We start from the raw sequence: 18,121 nt of genomic DNA, 5'->3' as shown, positions 1-18,121 counted from the left end.
CTTTGCGACGAGCGCGTGGCACCATTCGATGCGCTGACCTGTACGGGTCGGGGTGCAGCAGATGCTCGTCGGTTGCCTCAATGTCCTTCTCACGTGCCCACGCGAGCGCGTCCTCCAGCTTGACATGGTCCGGGCGGAAGCTATAGTCGTAGAGGGTGAAAATGGGCGCTATGAGGACAGGCCCGCCTTCGCCCTCCCACAGCACAAAGGCGTCCTCGGGCGTCAGGACACCATACTGCCTGGCAACTTGGACACACTCCAGGTATTTGGCCTCTCCCCTGGCGCCCGCCTCCTTTTGCGCGGGCATCGTGTACAGCTCGTGGTTCCCAGGCACCCACCACACTCGTCGGAAGCACTCCTTTGCCTTGGCAAACGCAATGCGGCAGTGCTCGAGCGACTCGCCCACGTCTCCACAGAGAATGAGATCATCGTTGGGATGTGGCAGAAGCTTCTCCAGAGCCTCGCGGTTCGCTTTGAAGGAGAGGTGCGTGTCGCTGATGGCCCAGAGGCGGCCCGGTACCACAGGCGGCGGGGTGCTACGAGGCGCTGCTAACGAGGCAGGCTCAACTTGTACGGCGGCGTCGGCCGTTGCAAGCAGCGGGTCCATGGTCATGTCTGGAGAGCAATGAACATGTCGGCTTGTATGATACGACTCGGTCTGCACCGGACCGACAGACTGTGATACTCATCATGGCCTGTCATGCAGTCATCAGCACGGGCCAGAGGGAGCCAGCTGGTAACCTCCAACTTAGTCAGTAGCACAGCCACCCTCGCAGACCTCTCAGTACCTCTCAGTACCTCTCAGTACGCTGCCAGCTGCATCTGGCCTCACCCCCCTTGGCCATCACACCATGGTCTATCGGGGACGGCCTTCGACCGGGTGCAAGAAGTGCCGCCAGCGCAAAGTCAAGTGCGATGAACGGCCCGACGGCTGTCTGCGGTGCGCAGAGCAGCGACTGCCGTGTCCGGGCTACGATCGCAACATCGATGCATGGTTCCACGACGAGACGGCCAAGGTGCTCGCCAAATCAAAGCCATCTCAGCGACGACCGCCTTCTCATGCAGTGTCAGCAATCGCCAAGAAAGACATCGCCTCGCCAAACACTACTCTTGCGTGGGTGCAGGACAATGTGCCCCCAGGATACATGCTCGCTCCGCTTGTTGATCAGGGCATCACCTTCTTCATGACACACTACGCTATTGGACTGGATCAACCTTCCATTGCTTCACGTGCCTACAGCCACCATCTCTCCACAGATGGCTTCCACCCCCTCGTCGCCACGACCATGACCGCCTTGGGTATAGCTGGAGTTGCGAACCTCTACATGGACTCAGCCCTCAAGAGGGAGGCCACCCAATGGTACCTTAGAGCGATCAAAATGGCAAATGCTGCCATATCTTCGCCGACAGACGTAAAAAAGGACACGACCCTAGTGGCAGTCAATCTTCTGACCATGTTCGAAGCAACTTTCAACAATGACTCGCTGGTCGGCTGGAGTAATCACGTCGACGGATCAGCTCTGCTTGTGAAGCTGCGCGGTCGAGATCAATTAAAAACAGTTGCTGGACGGCGCATGTACCTGCACACCGTTGGACTCGTCACAATCAACTGCATGGGCAAAGGGGAAACCATGCCCGATTATGTCAAAGACATCAACCGCGAAGTAGAAGCCCACTTGGACCATGGCGATCCTCGGACCGCCTTCTTCTTTCTGCACCAAAAGACGACTGATCTTCGCGCCTACGTCTTGAAGCAGACGGCCAGCCAGGTGCCCGACATCATCAACCGAGCCCTCGAGCTGGATGCCTCCGCAAAGTCCATCTTTGATCGTGTGAGCCGAGACTGGGACTACCATACTGTGCCCTGCTTTGATCAAGTGCCCGGAGTGTTTGGCAGTCATTACCACATCTATCCCACACATGCGACTGCGCAAACATGGAACTGGGTGCGATACAACCGCATCTACCTTCATGACATTATCCGTAATTGTATCCTGGCAGGCTTCGCCACCTCTCCGCCAATACTCACTGGAGTAAAATACGCCCAACTATTAACCAACAGTACACAAATACTGGAACAGCTCCAGGCAGACATCATCGCTAGCATGCCTCAATTCTTGCACGATACGCCAATGACCCCACCATGCGGTTCAACACCAACATATGTGACACCGCCCACTATGTCGGACCCGATGCACAGTCCAGGGGCCGAGAGTAGGCGCTTCTTCCAGAACTTTCGCAGCGAAACTGTCGACTTGTCCAAGACAGGAAACTTGAACGACTGCATGGATCGCCTTCCAATTGTGCGTGTCTCCGGAGGTTACTCAACAGTGTGGGCTCTATATGTCGCAGGCTCCATGCCCACGGCTTCGGCTCCAAGCCAGAAGTTCGTGCTGCATTGCCTTGATCGCATTGAGCATGAGTTTGGAATCATGCAGGCTAGCGTGTTTGCAAAGGCTTTGAGGCTCAAGATGGAATTGGAGAATAGTGGAGAGACACCGCTGTCGTTGTGTCCGCGTTATCTGCCACCGGACGCCAGCACCGACGTGCCGCATTCCGACGCGCCAAGCAAGGTAGGTGCTCGTTTTCGTCATGCTGGTATTTGCGTTTGCAAGAGAACTGTCAGATGCTGCCGACATCCATATTTCTCAGCACCCTGAACCCCGCAAACTATGAATAAGTCTTCGCCATTATGCACAGGCTGACTTGAACAGATCACCGAAATCGTTGATTGATCCTTCATCGTACACGCTGAACGCGTTGAACGCGAACATGGTCGCCCTACACGTGTGTAACATTCTGGTTGTTGGTGCTACAACCATTCCTCTTGAGCACGTTGCGGGTAGTCACAGCATGGATTGGGCACGCAAGATCAAGTTTATGTACTCCTGTGCACGATCCCTAGTACTGCCACTGTGCTATCAGAGTCCAAGCACACTGTGAGAAAGTGTCTGACATTTGCTTCGCGGCGAAGTAATCTCCTGCTGAGGCGAATACTGCGTACCTCTAGAGGATGACGGCGGTCCCCCAAAGCTCCAGTCATTTCTCAACCTCAAGCTTCCAGTAAAAACATAGAGGCTATTGCTACATCTCGTTAATTTCACAACCGCCATGAGTGGCGCAGGAATCCTCAAGTGTCCCACTGAGATCCGTTGTCACATTTACGAGCTGCTGTTTCTCTACGATCAACCAATAATGATCATGAGCGATGAGAAGCCGGACACATCACGGTTGACAGTTCCAGGACTCTACTTACTATTGAGCTGTCGTCAGATACAGGGAGAAGCGAGTCCCATCCTATATTCTGGCAATGTATTCGTTTTTGACAGGGCTCAGTTGTACTGCGGCAGATACGATGATGGCCACATGGACATCACATCACAAGCCGCAGTCTGGCTCGCGAGTGTCAGGCAGCAGGTTATCAATGTGCGAAACATCGAGCTAAAATTCAGCGTACCGAGTTGGGAACCTACCCTGGACTTAACCCAGCTTCTTAGAGAAATCTGGAGCGTCTCCGGGGCAAAGATAGCAATTACGTTTGCGACCACAGAAGGTCAAAGATTTCCTCATTCGCTGCATTTGGGAGACGACACAATAGCTCTGAACGATTTTTTTTCGGTCCTGGATCCAGGGAAAACGTCGTGCCTCAGCACATGCGTCCGTTTGAGACGGTGCTTTAGGTCAATACGATATGACATATGTGATCAGACTGTCTCTTTCGAGACATTCACGGACACTGTAATATCGTTCACAAGATCGCTGAGTGGGGAAAACTGGACTCTGGCGCTGAACTCAGATGCTTCTCCCAAGCCGTTCTTGCTCTTTACAGTTCCAAATACTTTGCGGTGGGAATCATGATAGTCGTCAGCGATCCATGTAAGTCTCAAGGGTTAACTTGATTACGACCGCGCCGACTCCATCCAAGTATCGAGTAGAGTCTACGCTCTGGTATGTAGACTGCCCTTAGCTTGTGTCAAATAACATCAAGTCCCTTTTAACTCTTCTTTGCAAACCTTGGATGGATTAGACGACTGTCGATCGTTCTTGAATGGATGAAGCATTGTATAATCTTAGTAGTGATTAAGCTCTTGCTTACTCCACAGGAATGTCCGCTCTCGCATGTCTTTGACTGGCCACTCCTTCGCAGCCATGTAGCTATCAGCGACGAAAGGTTTGGGTGGGACTCGTCGAGGTAATATCTGGAGACACATTGAGCTCAAATTACTCATTTCGCAACCCACAAAAGGATGCACATGACATATACATGATCTTTTCACATGGCGATCTAGCAAACACCAAAATCCTTACAGACCTCCCTCCCCACCGCCTTGAGGTTATCCACAACCCACAATTGTGCATTACTAAACACCAATACTTTGCCAGGCAAGAATGCGAAGTTGTTCGTCTCGACCCCGTTCCATATTTTCCCCAGAAGAGTGCCATTGCTGTTCCACACATGAACACCATCGCCGCAACCAGCCCACAAATTGCCCTCGGTGTCGGCGTGCATGCCATCCGGATAGCCATTATCGGCATAAGCAAAAACACGTCGATTGGCGAGTGATTTCTGCGCCACGACATCGTAGGCATAGATGGTCGCTGGGCGCGTGAGGTTCGTGCCAAGAAGAGGGCCGCCAGCCGCGCCGGTGTCAGACACATAGAGTATTTTATGATCCGGGCTGAATTCAAGTCCATTGCTCTGGACGAAGCCGTCGGCAACAACACTAATTTCACCAGTGCTCGGGGTGAATCGATACACTTGCTTTGGGATTGTAGGCACTGGGCGGAAAAATTGGAGGTATCCATAGTCAGCGTCCGTGAACCAAATGTCGCCCGTCTCAGCATGCTGGCGCACGTCGTTTATGCTGCTGAAGTTGCGGCCGAGATAGTTTGTCAGGATTTTCTGGGAGGCACCGGTCACGGGGTCGACAGACACGAGAGCCGAGGGCTGAGTGAAGTCGCCTTCGTCGGCGTACAAGTGTCGTGGGGGCGTGGAAGAGTTGGAAGATGTTCCCGGGGGGAAGTAGGAAGTGCCACCATTTGGTTCAGCGAGGGCGGAATAACGAGTTGTGGTGTAAGAATAGTTTGCTGCTGGGTCGAGGTCCAAGATTGTCACATTAATTGGGTTTTCCAACGAACCCGCCCAGTTGCTGGTGATGTATAGTTTGTTTGTTTCCTTGTTGTAAATCCCGGCTTCGTGGAAGGCTTGCCAGTCGAGGTTGTAGAGTTGACGTGCTGTGGCATTGTGGCCCAGGACGTTGTAAAAGTCATTGTTATACGCCAATAGATTGATGACCGTGGGATTCGACACATTGGTGGGCACGAAGCTGTTCAAGTAGCTCGCATCCGTCGCAAATGCGGTAAGGTCGATGGGAACAATAGCCGACATGATGACCGTGACGATGGTGAAGATGATGGTCTTCCAAATGATAGAAGCCTCAGGCGCGTCCATGCTCTTTGTAGTTTTGCCCTAGACCGATGATCTCCAACTGATTCAGCCCAATTTGTTTGGTTCCTCGCTACAACGTCATTTACCCCTCAGGTCGTGCATATCTAGTCAAGCTACCAATCCGGCTTTTGAAGAAAAATGGGTTGGGGTAAATTGACGATGCATCGGCAAGCTGTAAGCGGAGGGTAGTGCGCCGGACTTGAAAAAAGTTGCAGCAGATACTTGGCAGATGCGGGGCCTGGCGATGGTGGCTATATCCCCAGCTTTGTCAACTTCCTTGCCTTCATCAATGAATCAGACCTTTGATGACCTGATACCGAAGTCAAGCCCGTCCAGGGCAGAGAATCGGGAGAACGATCGACCCGAATAGCCAATGCTTGGCAGACACTGATGTCCGTGCGTCGTGAGGCTGTTAAGGTTGCGACAGCGAGACGAAGACCTTCCCAGAATTGAGCTTCTACAGTACAGTAGTCTTGTTGTCCGCCTTGTTGTTCGAACTGTGGCTTCTGCTTCGAACGTTCGACCAAGGTTTAATTGTAGCATTCCATGTGGCCGCCAACGAGACGAGTGTCGATATGCACAGTTTCCTCCTGCTCTCCGTAAGACATCTACGTGGAGCAAAGAAGTTGGTGGCCCTGGAGTAAGAAAGATGTCGTGCATTGTTTTCAAGGTCGGCCCTTCCACCCCCAAACTCTCTGGGATCAAGCTTCAGCCTCCGCCGTCGCTTATCCTTATCGCCGCAATAGCCATGCCTGCGCATTTCAGGGTCTGGCCAGACTATGACAGCACGCCAGGCACAAATTCCAATCTTTTCAACTTTCCCACATTGCCTACCTACGTCTACTGTCATTCACCCGTCACTGTATCACACACCCGGAAACTTACACCATGGCTTTTTTGAAATCATACACAACCGGCAAATGTATAAGTGATTTATGACCAGAAACCGTGCACGATTATTCTTCGTTCTAAACCGGTGGATTGATAGAGACGTAGTTGTGTTCTTTTGGTGGCAACGGATTAGACTTGTAGACTTCATCAAGAACTAATAGAAGGACACATCCACCACCGTCGCCATGGATTCGGACGGCCCCTCCTCGGCTTGCCCATCGATTCGCACCGCCACCATCACGTCTCGCCCTTCCTCCTCTTCCTCAGCACCACCCACCTCGCCATCGGCAAGCGACCTCCCAGTCAGCACACCAAGCTCCAACCTCTTCGAGATCCGCCAGACGCCTACGGCAGGACGCGCCGTCTTTGCCGCGCGAGACATAACAGAAGCCACACTGCTATGGCGATCCACAGACATCACAATGAACGTCCTCCTGCGGGAATACCGGCGCGAAGTCTGTGGACAATGTTTCAGGTATGAGTACGGGCGAGACTTGGAGATCCGAGACAAGGGCGTGGGGTTCGCGTTCTGCAGCCAGCCATGTCAAGATGAATGGCGCACTTCGCACGGCTCGATCGGCGTGGAGGCATGGACAGCAGTGGAGCAATTGGTCAAGGGCCGAAGTAAAGAAGACAGCGAAATGGTCGACGCCGAGCTCCCGCGCCCAAAAATTCAAGAGATCAAAGAAGCCTGGGAAGCAGCCGATGCGCAGGCCTCCCTCATTCGAATTGCGCGGGGACGCGATGGCGTGACGAAACAGCATCGCAAAGCACTCTCACGCGCTCTTGCCGCTCCACTCAACCCCGACATCCTATCGTTTTGCCTCTCGGGCTTGTTGTGGCATCAGCGCTGTCCAGAGCAGTACCCCTCCCTGCTCGCACTCGCAGATGATGAAACGCCATACCATAGTACCGACGACCTCGCTGCATTTACGCGCACGTATCTGCACCTCGTATCCGTCCTACCACCCGAATTACTCCCAATTACCACTGCTGGAGTATTATTCACCCTGTCCTCTCGCGACAGCCACAACTCCTTCGGCATACGAAGTCTCGAAGACGACGGATCAGAGTTCTTCGGTTATGGATGCTGGCCAGCGGCAAGTTATTTCAATCACTCATGCGCGCCGAATGTGGAGAAAAGACGAGTGGGAAGAGCGTGGGAGTTTAGATCGGGCAAAGACGTGAAATGCGGAGAGGAGCTGTGTATCACGTATTTGAGTGGAGGGGAGAGGAAGTTGAGTCGGGACAAGAGGATGGAAACTTTGAAGAAGAATTGGAGCTTTCAGTGTGGGTGTGAGAGATGTGAACCTGTCCTTCAATAGCAGCTTTTGAGATTTGAAAGTCATGGTAAATTCTAAGTCCAAAGCCAGTGTGTATGCCACGTGATATGAACGAAAATAAGCGCCTTGCTTATGTGTCCTTGAGACGTTCGGATCGCAAGTGTGCATGTATATATGGGGTGGCCTGGCTCAATGCAACCACTCAGCACGAGTCAATGCTCGCTAGCCATACAGGCTGCCCTGGGTATGCTTTGTAGCCTGTGTCTCGTTATGCAGATGCTGTGTAACATCCAACGTCGTGACAATATGCTCATAGCTCAAGCTCTCGTTCTTGCGACTGGCCAAAAGCCTGGCAATCTTCAGAATGTTCTTGATCTGCCGGCCATTGACGTTCATGCGCGCCAACTCTTTGAGCTGCGCCGCGGTAATTGTGTGTTCCTGCGCGCTATTATCCAAAAAGTTGGACCAAACCGTCTTTCGAGACTCGATGCTGAGTTCCTGGTAATCGAGCGAGATGTGGATGCGAGATTGGAACGCCGGGTCGAATGTCTGCACACGGTTCGTGGTGAGGAACATTGTGCCTTCATAGTACTCCAGGACACGCAGGAAGATGGAGACAAGTTTGTTGCGCTCGAGTTCGTGGAGGGAACGCTGCTCGAGGAAGACGTCGGCTTCGTCAAGCAAGAGAATGGCGTTCCAGCGACTGCACATTTCGAGGATATCTTCGAGTTTCGTTTCGACGTTGGACGGGTCAAAGCCGAGATCACCTGCGGACATCACTGGGGTACTGATTAGCATCCAAGACAATTATGGAGGTTCAAGGTGATCGCGTTGGCCTGGGTATGTGGTGAGGCTGACTTACTGTACAGTGGAATCTTCATTTCCTCTGCCATAGACTCGGCAGTCAGCGTCTTGCCGACACCAGGAGGCCCACAAAGGAGGATGATCATGCCTCGACCTTTGCCTTCAATAACGTCGTCAAAAGACTCACGATACTTGCGCTGTGACTCGGTGAAGCCTAATATTAGCTCCTTCTGATTCTTGGGTAGAACCAGTCGATCGAATGCATCTTTCTGCCAATCGATGTCCTTGACACAGTTGACGAAGAAGTTAAGCCAGAGCTTGTTCTTCAAGCTGTATCCGCGGAGCAAAGGCGTACAGATGAGCTTCTGCTCGGTCGTCAATGGAATCTGCTTGGCTGCGTCATCTTCGTCGGTGAATGCACCGTCAAGTGGCATCCCGCTGTCGTCTTCTTCGTAATCGTCCTCGACTTCATCCTCCTCATCCTCATCCGCCCCGTCATCCCAGTCGCGTACAGGAGAACGCGGCGTCTCCTTCTGATTAAGAGGGGTGACAAAGACCGAATGAGATGGATCGAAGCGGTTCCAGCCATAAGTGTCGATGATGATCTGACATATGTTAGCATACTAATCACGCAGTAGTACCGGCGCTGCCGTCAGGGTAGCTGATGAAAGATGAAACTTACGCGGCCTTTGACGTTATACTTGTCCTTGGATCCAAAAGCACCTCGACGCCAGGCCACACCTTGATAAGCCCGGTAATTTGGACCGGCGAGACCCTCAGCTTTTGCCCCGCGTCCGATGAGGCGCTCGCGGAGGGCCTCTGCCTCATGATGGTAATCGATCGGATACACACGTAGCGAGCTGATGGGACGGGTACCTGAGTACTGACCAATGGAGAGTGTCAACTTTTGAGTACCCCATTTGGCACCGTCCCAGTCGACGTATTTACATGTGAGCCAGAAGCAAGGCAGGCCATTGGCATCTTGGCCGTACATGGTCTTGACAAGTGTCATGGCAGTCTCTTGACCATCTTGGCGGGAGAATACAGTAGCGCCTGGCTGGAAGAGGGTCCACAGGTGCTCATAGGTCATGACGCGCTTGCTTTTCATATCTTGCGAAGTGTCGATCATGGTCTTGAACTCCTTGATGAGCACATGTTGAAGCAAAGCGGCATGCTCCTTGGTGGTCCGCTTGTCCTCTGTGTCGTCGCCCAGACTTGCAATAGCCTGTTGCAACTCGGACCAGCGGTGGATTAGCGGCTCAAATTTTCCTGAGAATTCGAGTCGATTCAACCCGACAGTAACACCAGGGTAATTCTTGAGGACTGTGACCAAAAGCTTCTTCAGAAGCGGGCTCTGCACCACAATGGAATGTATCGACAGCACGCGTCGAGGATCATTGTAGACTATTGATGTTCCGCACCAGAAGAGCCCACTTGGCGGTTTCGTCCGTTCTCTACTGCCTTGCCAATGTCCTCGGGGATCTTGTCTTGCCATTGGTAGCGGCCCTTCTTGTCTTCTTTGCCCGAGTACAGCTCTTTGAGGCCGCTCTTCATGCCAGGCTTGTACTGGCCTCCGTCTTCGTCTGCGCCAGCCCTGGTGTCTGAGGTGGCACCATTGACGTCTTCTTTGGTGTTGACTGTCACGTGCTTGACACCATTGCTGAGGCCATCGACTGCGTCTTTTGCGGCATCGGATTCTGAAGATGTTGTATCACCGTCTGCGGGCGGTGACCAGTGTGTCCTGCCACGGCGACCGCGGTGGGCCATCCTGCCACGAAGCTGTGATGTGCTGGATGAAAGGCCATGCATGGTATTAGTAGTGGCTGAATGCAGCGTGAAGGGGAAGATGAGAGAGAGGGGGCAGCAAAGGAAGCAGGCTGGATCGATTTTCAGCACGGGTTATAAGTACACAAGGCTGGCCGGCTGCCTGGTCACAGCGGAGCTGTGGTGAGAGAGATTGCAGGTGCCTGGGCTCAGTTTGCATGTGCTGACCGGACGTGCTGCGCTGGCAAGACAAGGCGCACGGCAAGCGAATGGGCGTTGAGGCGGTGCGGAGAGGCGCATGAAGGGCGGTCTCGTTTGCCTGTGTCACTCACCTCACGAGGCTGGTGCCTTGTACTATGCTAGTCGTGCTATGATTTGGCTGGCCTCGGTGCATCATGGGCACTGGCAGGGTGAGTGTTCACGGCAATGGGCAATGGGCAATGGGCAATGGGCAATGGTGGAGCAAGGGGAGATGATCGTGGTGAGTGAGTGAGTGAGTGAGTAGTGAGGCATGGTGAAGGCGGTTCGCGGGTGTAGGTGAGGTGGGTGTGTGGAATGGAAGTGGCGGAGTGCATGGCCGGGGTCGGCGCGGAATTCCTGCCCCTCCTTGCGCCGACCAAATTTCTCAAGCCGCATGCCGCGCGCGACATTTTCTTTGCGCACCACCTTTGGAAGACTCAACGCGAGCGCATCGTCGCGGAGGCGCTCATCCACACCATGACTACCCTCATCAAGGTGCCGTGCTCGTCGGCCAACATCGGGCCTGGCTTTGACGTCATCGGCCTTGCGCTGAACCTCTACCTCGAGCTCGGCGTGACGGTGACGCGCAAGGCGAGCTCGGAACATTCACTCAACTGCAGGGTCACGTACGAGGGCGTGGGCGCAGAAGACGTGCCGCTCGTGGCCGCAGACAACCTCATCACGCGAACCGCCGTATACGTCCTGCGCTGCCATGGCATCCGCGCCTTCCCCGCCGAGACACATGTGCACGTCAAGAACCCCATACCGCTGGGACGCGGGCTGGGCTCCTCTGCGGCCGCCATCGTGGGCGGCGTCTTCCTGGCCAACGAGGTCGGGCGCCTGCACCTGTCCAAGGCGCGCATGCTGGACTACTGCTTGATGGAGGAGCGACACCCGGACAACGTCGCCGCTGCCCTCTACGGCGGCTTCGTGGGCACCTACCTCAACGAGCTCTCGCCAGAAGACACGGAGCGCCTCGAGATCCCGCTCAGCGAGGTCCTGCCCCAGCCAGCCGGCGGCGTCGACACGGGTCTGCAGCCGCCAGAGCCTCCGCTCAACATCGGACACTACACCAAGTTCCAGTGGTCGCCCGCCATCAAGTGCATCTGCATCATCCCGCAGTTCGAGGTCTCCACCGCAAAGGCGCGCGCCGTGCTGCCAGAGTCGTACTCGCGGAAGGATGCCATCTTCAACATGCAGCGCCTGGCCGTCCTCACCACTGCGCTCGGGCAGCCCACCCCGGACCCCGACATGATCTACACGGCCATGCAGGACAAGCTGCACCAGCCGTACCGTCGTGGCCTCATCCCCGGCCTCACCGAGATCCTGCAGTCCGTCACCCCACAGTCACACCCCGGCCTGTTGGGCATCTGCTTGTCCGGCGCCGGGCCGACCATCCTGGCACTGGCCACAGACAACTTTGATTCCATCGCAAACCACCTGCTGGAGCAGTTCGGCAACGAGGGCATAACGTGCGACTGGAAGCTCCTCGAGCCGGCCGAGGAAGGCACCACTGTGTCTCGACCCGCGGGCGACAAGCTCGAGACGGGCGAGGCCCTTACTTATGCCGCGTCTGGAGTCAGCATCGATGCCGGCAACGAGCTCGTCAAGCGCATCAAAGCTTCCACCAAGAGCACACGGAGACCAGGCGCAGATGGCGAGATTGGCGGCTTTGGCGGACTCCTAGACCTGCAGGCAGCTGGCTACACCGAGGCACCCATCCTCGTCGGAGCCATTGACGGCATTGGAACCAAAGTCAAGATCGCGTTTGAGATGGGCAAGCACGACACTGTCGGCATCGATCTTGTTGCCATGAACGTCAACGATCTGGTTGTGCAGGGCGCGGAGCCTCTCATGTTTTTGGACTACTATGCGTGCAGCAAGTTGGATGTGGAAAGTGCCGCCAAGTTTGTCGAGGGGGTAGCCAACGGCTGTCGACAATCGGGAGCGGCGCTCGTTGGCGGCGAGACAGCAGAGATGCCTGGCATCTACCAGCGGGGCGAGTACGATGCCGGCGGTGCAGCTATTGGCGCAATCAAGAGAGGCGTGCCCATACTCCCGGACACAGCATCCATGGTGGAAGGTGACGTGCTGCTAGGTCTAGCATCGAGCGGTGTCCATTCGAACGGCTTCTCCCTCGTCCGCAAGATCATCGAGCGAACGGGTATGTCTTTCCACGACGCAGCACCCTGGAGCGAAGGCCACACCATCGGCACTGCTCTGCTCACGCCCACCAAGATTTATGTCAAGCCGCTCCTAGCCGCAACTCGACGAGGACTGATCAAAGGCATGTCACACATCACTGGCGGTGGACTTGTCGAGAATATTCCTCGCATGCTGCCAAAGACTCTCGCAGCAGAGCTCGATGCAAAGACATGGCCTGTGCCACCGGTGCTGTCGTGGTTGAAGTCGGCAGGCCGACTTGAGGATACCGAGTTTGCCAGAACTTTCAACACTGGTTTGGGCATGGTGCTTGTCGTCGACCACCACAATGTACAGGCTGCGACGGAAATCCTGCAGGAGTGGGGCGAGCAAGTATTCACCGTAGGAAAGCTTGTCAAGAGGGTGGATGAGGATTGCGTTGTCCAGAACATGGCCGTGTGGGGGTGATGTAAGACATGGTGCATGAACGTCTCGAGATAGTTCCGTTGAGCGACGTGATCCCGGCCTGATGACAGCCATCGGTGGGTTCATGGACAGGCAACCCTGAGCCGCTGGTTCAATATTCTTTACATGCTGGAATTACAGTGCGGTAGCAACTTGCATCTAGGGGCTCTGTAGCCCTGCTACATAGGCGCTGAGCTGGGTGTATAAATGTCTGGGCGGGCTGTGTGGAGTGAACATGGGGAGCGGACGCAGCGCAAACCCACCTTTTCTCCAATTTATAGGGTAGGCCCACGTCAGTCTAGAACAATTTCGTCCTCGGGAGATGGACCATCCATCCCAACAGAGCCTCACTGTCGTCCTTGTCCACACACATCAGACAGCAGCAAACATGTGAGACTCGGCACCAGCGGCAACGTGTCTCGACTATACGCGTCGAATGCTTCCCCACAGTAAGCACGCCAGTAACGCCACGGAAGCCGGGCGCGCCACGCAATGCTTCTAGCGCAAGTGCTCAGCTTCCATGGTTATATCAGCCAAAACTATGGCGTGCTACGATCTGTCTATCGGTATAGAGTGAGCCAATCTGTGGGTGCGGACCTTGCGTGTCTGCACATGCCAAAGCCAACATGCTGGCGACTAGAAACTTGTTGGGACCAAGGAGTCATACCTCTCCATCTTCTTGTTACACTGTGCCAGCCCTGACGGGTGGTAGGTGGGCTTATCGGCTTCGATGGGCATGCATCGAACATGTCACTAGACGGTTACAAGCCACCAGCACTTGTGGGCCAGGGGTGGCATGCATGATACGCCAGAGCTGCCGCTTCGGGAACCGTGATGGTGTACGAAGGATAGGCAGCCGTCAAGTTCGCTGGGTTTGACGTGGGCGGTCAGCGCAGGCGGCGCCACGGTATCCTAGTCGGCGTCGCAATTCGCTGGTGGATCTACGGAACCGCCCTCCTAACACTAAAAATTATTTTTCTTGCGACAACAGCAAGACGCACAGGTCAAGCCCTACCACACCTTGCAGCCCTGTCCCGCCATACACTCTCCCCTCTCTCGCCCTCTGACTCTCTTCTTTTCCCTTCATAATGTCCGCCCCCTCCGACACTCCCACGCACTCTGCCCACCCGCTAAACACTACGACTACGGCCAATACACCGCTCAAGGGCGACGCAACTGCTGCCCACCCCCCGCAGGGCAAACCCGATCCGACCCTCGAGTCTAACAGCAATGCCGCCAAAGGAGGACTCGCCGCCCCCCATGCCTCCCCCGCCGCCGAACTCGCCCGTCTTAAGATAGACTTGAAAAAGTCGCTGAAGCAATTCCCAGACTTTCCTGAACCAGGCATTTTGTTTGAAGACATACTGCCCATCTTTGCCAACCCCACGCTCCACGAGGGGCTCATCCGGTCGCTCGAGCTCGCCGTGACCAAGGAATTCAGCGGCAAGCCCGATGTCGTTGTTGGCCTCGATGCGCGCGGATTCTTGTTCGGCCCAAGTCTTGCGCTGAGACTGGGCGCGGCGTTTGTGCCGGTGCGCAAGAGGGGAAAGCTCCCGGGGCCGTGCGAGACGGCCGAGTACATGAAGGAGTATGGTAGCGATTTCTTCCAGATGCAGGAGGGCGTTGTGAAGAGTGGACAAAAGGTGTTGATTGTCGATGATATCATCGCTACTGGTATGTTTTGGTCCCTGCACACGAGTGCACGGTATAGAGAGCATCCTGCTGATCAAGTGCGACAGGTGGCTCAGCATCTGCAGCCGGCTCCCTCGTGAAGAAGCTCGGCGGCTCAATAATGGGCTACGTATTCATCCTCGAGCTCGACTTCCTCAAGGGCCGCGACAAGCTCGATGCGCCCGTATACACGCTCCTAGCGAGTCAGGAGGAGAAGATGGAGAGCGAGAAGTAGAGAAATGTGTACAGGAAGACGTTGGCTTCCCCTTCTCTGATAGATGGAGAAATGATTTTGCATGGGCATGGCGTTGGTGGACGAGCTTTTATTCTTCCCTCGCGAAGCACGCAGGCGAGAGCCAGACTGCGCATTTTCAAAGCGAGCATTCCAATGGGAGTGTAGTAAATCTAGATAAAACACTGAAAATACCCGTCGACTCCCATCCTGTTTTGCCTGCCACACTTCGCTGCTGTACTGGTGCCGCGTCTTGAAATCAGGTGAGGGTTCGCCTACCCCACCAAAGACGCAAGCTGCGCCCTCCGACGGGCAAGTGGGGGAGTTGGAGCTGCCCCTCGGAGCTGCCCCTCCGTGCTTCGGCGCCATCGCCTGGGCCCGTTTACTACAACAAGTCAACAACTCCCATGCAACGAATAGCTTTGCGAAGACTCTGCACCTCAGTTGCACGACCATCCTCTATAACCACCATTTCGAAAATAAAGAGTACTCGTCAAATACGAAATATGTCAGACATCAAGAAGGTCTTCACCGAGAATGCGTGTCCTCGTGAGTTTTCCGTGCAGATGAGCAAGTGAGAGTCAAGTGCTGACGATGCGGTTTGCAGCTCTTCCACCATACGTATGTTTGATTGCACCACCCCATACGCTTCATTGAGCTTCATTATTCTCCTCCGCTTCTCAAATACCTGAACCCCGCCAACTACAACTCGGCACTCGCATGCCTGTATCCAAAACATGGTGCATGCATATTTCGAGAAAAGAGGTGCTAACGCCCTTCTCAGTCCCAAGCTATAATTGCCGGGCCCCAGATCTTCGTCTCGGGTCAGATTCCCGCCGACAAGACGGGTGCCCTGGTAGAAGGCAGCATCGCGGACAAAACGAAGCAATGCTGCGAGAACATCAAGGCTATTTTGGCCGAGGTGAATGTGGGACTGGAGAGGATTGTCAAGGTACGACGTCCAACTTTCTCTCCTGCACAACCATCTTCAGAACTTGTGAACGAATGCTAACACGCCCCAAGATCAACGTCTTCCTCGATGACATGGCCAATTTTGCTGAGATGAACGATGTCTATATGCAGTACTTTACGCACAAGCCGGCGCGCAGCTGTGTCGCTGTTAAGCAGCTGCCCAAGGGTGTGCCCGTGGAGATTGAGTGTATTGCTTGGACAGGTGAGAATGCTGGGGCGAAGTTGTGATCTGAATGGTGGGCTGATCGTGTGTTAGGTTAGAAGTTGCCTGACGCTTAAGGAGGAATGAAACTGTTCGCAAGGCAGTATGGAATGAATGAAACTCAATTTCTCACATGAATCTCTCAGCCTTCTCCTCTCGTTTTCTTCGCAATCTACGTCGACATCGCCAATCTCTTCTTGGCCACAGTCAAATTTCTCGTGTCATCTGTCTTTCTTCGCGGGGCCATGTTCAATGAAGATGCGCCTGTCAATCTCAATGACAATTTCAAGCAAGCACAAGACAGCTCTAGCGGCTTTTAGTGGCTTGACTGACCAAGACGTATGGTATGATTCCCATCTCTTGCATCTATACCTCCAGGCGACAAGCCCGAGTAAAGTGACGTTGCTACATCTAACAAGTATCATTGGATGGACCCAGTACGCCAACGTTGCATGCAAGGTACCAAGGTCTTGGTTTACGGTTCTAAGGTAGGGGTGTAATACCCGGGTAAACGCGATGAAATGCAGTACCGTGTTCGGAAGCATGCGTACAGTGTACATCAGAACGCCAGCATGTCAGAAACTCGAAATTCGCGGTCCTTGTTCGACTTGAGCTTTCAGGCTGGAGTCATGTATCGGCCAAACATTACCGCCGTGTCCTGCGCTTCGTTCCTCGCCCTGTACGTATCTGCCACAATCGGTGTGCTCAACCTCGCCAAAGTCGTTCCTGCAGATTTTCGTGATTATTTGTTCAGTCAATCCCATGCCACATGGTCCCGAGAACCATACTGCACAAGCCATGGCCGAGAGTTTTGTGTCTACACATCCAATATCACCAAGACGCACAGTCTTAGTATGATCTTCTCGCCTGAGGATGCGGAAAAGGTGGCAAAGGCTGTTGAACTGGCCTCGAATACTTGGCAAGATCAGGCCGAACAACCGAGAGCCTGGCAAGTTGTCGACATACCCAGCAAAGACAAAGGCGTGATCGCAACACGGAATATGGGAAAGTACGAGACTATTATGGTGGATCATGCCGCTGTTGTCATGGACGTTGACGTCTCGGAGGTGTGGAGCAGTCGTCTACTCAGAGTAGCTATCGATAGACTGCAGCTCCCAAACACCATTCGCGCCCTAGGTGCTAGCGAAGGCGATGGTCCACTGGAGCAGCGTGTCATGAAGACCAATGGATTTGGAAAGACTATCGCAGGCGTTGGAACAAAAGCGCTGTTTCCGCTCGCCTCAGTAGGATCATCTCGGCCATATGAGAAGTTTCATTCTAATGAAATAGAGAATCAATCACGCGTGCAGGCCAAACGCATACGTCCTTTTCTGCCCGACCTCGGGTCTTACCATGGCGATAAGAGCTTCTTGCGCCATCAAGATCGGCGAAGAAATCACTATATCATGTACCTGATTTCTTCCCTTGCTATCTCAGTTGACTGATCATGTCTAGACCTGCCTGTCGGTCTTTCGTCTCATGATCGCAAGACTTTACTGCAACCATGGGGCTTCACATGTCACTGCGCATTATGCGATTCATCGCCCCTGACAAAGCGCGCGTCGGACATACGCCGTATACTCATTGGCCAATCTGAAGCAAAAATTCTCGAATGCGCCGCCACAGGTCGAGTAGACGAAGCGATCAGACTGGCGGAAGAGACGGTGGGGTTGATTACGGATGAAGGCTTGGAAAGCATGTTGACAGATGAGTAAGTTGTGCCAGCCACTGAACGATTCATGAATCTTGGGCTAAGCGCAGCGATGTAGGTATGCCATGTTGGCCATGCTATGGCTGCAAAAAGGCAATAGCCATGAAGCGAATAGATGGGGCAAAATGGCTTGGGGATTGTTAGATGATCTGGGTCACCTTGGTACTACAGGAATGAAGTTGGAGTTTAAGCTGGATAGAATGTTAGGAAGTATTGGTAGGTTGGGTGGAAAAGGAGAGGGGAAGAAGTGGAGAGAGAGTGAATGGTTGGCGGGGCCAATCCTTCGTGGTGAATA

At 54.1% G+C, this 18,121-nt stretch overlaps 10 protein-coding genes across 10 annotated transcripts in view; 7 read left to right on the top strand and 3 right to left on the bottom strand.

The window, feature by feature from the left end:
* The window catches only part of SNOG_09894 (hypothetical protein), a gene marked incomplete at both ends in the record, with an annotated part of 1,090 nt that extends 477 nt beyond the window's left edge, over positions 1-613 (bottom strand). Inside the window, one exon of the mRNA XM_001800128.1 lies at positions 39-613. Coding sequence (XP_001800180.1) covers positions 39-613 — 575 coding nt within the window. The remainder of the gene's footprint in view (positions 1-38) is intronic.
* Positions 614-851: 238 nt separating this feature from the next.
* Positions 852-2,943, top strand: SNOG_09893 (hypothetical protein; the record flags this gene model as incomplete). Its single annotated transcript, XM_001800127.1, has 3 exons — positions 852-1,983; positions 2,206-2,573; positions 2,701-2,943. 3 exons carry the CDS (start codon positions 852-854, stop codon positions 2,941-2,943), a joined length of 1,743 nt encoding a protein of 580 aa, XP_001800179.1.
* A 1,342-nt stretch (positions 2,944-4,285) lies between these two features.
* On the bottom strand, positions 4,286-5,452 carry SNOG_09892 (hypothetical protein; the record flags this gene model as incomplete). The annotated part of the gene is made up of 1 exon (XM_001800126.1): positions 4,286-5,452. The coding sequence occupies one exon, from the start codon at positions 5,450-5,452 to the stop codon at positions 4,286-4,288; it is 1,167 nt and encodes a 388-aa protein (XP_001800178.1).
* A 1,073-nt stretch (positions 5,453-6,525) lies between these two features.
* Positions 6,526-7,665, top strand: SNOG_09891 (hypothetical protein; the record flags this gene model as incomplete). Its single annotated transcript, XM_001800125.1, has 1 exon — positions 6,526-7,665. The coding sequence occupies one exon, from the start codon at positions 6,526-6,528 to the stop codon at positions 7,663-7,665; it is 1,140 nt and encodes a 379-aa protein (XP_001800177.1).
* A 180-nt stretch (positions 7,666-7,845) lies between these two features.
* On the bottom strand, positions 7,846-10,236 carry SNOG_09890 (hypothetical protein; the record flags this gene model as incomplete). The annotated part of the gene is given in 4 exon segments (XM_001800124.1): positions 7,846-8,390; positions 8,486-9,032; positions 9,110-9,831; positions 9,849-10,236. 4 exon segments carry the CDS (start codon positions 10,234-10,236, stop codon positions 7,846-7,848), a joined length of 2,202 nt encoding a protein of 733 aa, XP_001800176.1.
* A 528-nt stretch (positions 10,237-10,764) lies between these two features.
* SNOG_09889 (hypothetical protein) lies at positions 10,765-13,041 on the top strand (the record flags this gene model as incomplete). The annotated part of the gene is made up of 1 exon (XM_001800123.1): positions 10,765-13,041. The coding sequence occupies one exon, from the start codon at positions 10,765-10,767 to the stop codon at positions 13,039-13,041; it is 2,277 nt and encodes a 758-aa protein (XP_001800175.1).
* Positions 13,042-13,664: 623 nt separating this feature from the next.
* Positions 13,665-13,842, top strand: SNOG_09888 (hypothetical protein; the record flags this gene model as incomplete). Its single annotated transcript, XM_001800122.1, has 2 exons — positions 13,665-13,746; positions 13,796-13,842. 2 exons carry the CDS (start codon positions 13,665-13,667, stop codon positions 13,840-13,842), a joined length of 129 nt encoding a protein of 42 aa, XP_001800174.1.
* Positions 13,843-14,126: 284 nt separating this feature from the next.
* SNOG_09887 (hypothetical protein) lies at positions 14,127-15,143 on the top strand (the record flags this gene model as incomplete). The annotated part of the gene is made up of 2 exons (XM_001800121.1): positions 14,127-14,712; positions 14,778-15,143. 2 exons carry the CDS (start codon positions 14,127-14,129, stop codon positions 14,942-14,944), a joined length of 753 nt encoding a protein of 250 aa, XP_001800173.1. The 3' UTR covers positions 14,945-15,143.
* Positions 15,144-15,535: 392 nt separating this feature from the next.
* On the top strand, positions 15,536-16,253 carry SNOG_09886 (hypothetical protein; the record flags this gene model as incomplete). The annotated part of the gene is made up of 4 exons (XM_001800120.1): positions 15,536-15,562; positions 15,726-15,893; positions 15,965-16,115; positions 16,170-16,253. 4 exons carry the CDS (start codon positions 15,536-15,538, stop codon positions 16,172-16,174), a joined length of 351 nt encoding a protein of 116 aa, XP_001800172.1. The 3' UTR covers positions 16,175-16,253.
* A 434-nt stretch (positions 16,254-16,687) lies between these two features.
* On the top strand, positions 16,688-17,830 carry SNOG_09885 (hypothetical protein; the record flags this gene model as incomplete). Its single annotated transcript, XM_001800119.1, has 2 exons — positions 16,688-17,438; positions 17,571-17,830. The coding sequence occupies 2 exons, from the start codon at positions 16,688-16,690 to the stop codon at positions 17,828-17,830; spliced, it is 1,011 nt and encodes a 336-aa protein (XP_001800171.1).
* Positions 17,831-18,121: the final 291 nt, after the last annotated feature.

This window comes from Parastagonospora nodorum, assembly GCF_000146915.1.
Source record: "Parastagonospora nodorum SN15 chromosome Unknown scaffold_15, whole genome shotgun sequence".
NCBI classification, from domain to species: domain Eukaryota; kingdom Fungi; phylum Ascomycota; class Dothideomycetes; order Pleosporales; family Phaeosphaeriaceae; genus Parastagonospora; species Parastagonospora nodorum.
Note: the sequence above shows the minus strand (reverse complement) of the source record. Positions and strands in the feature narration are given on the sequence as shown.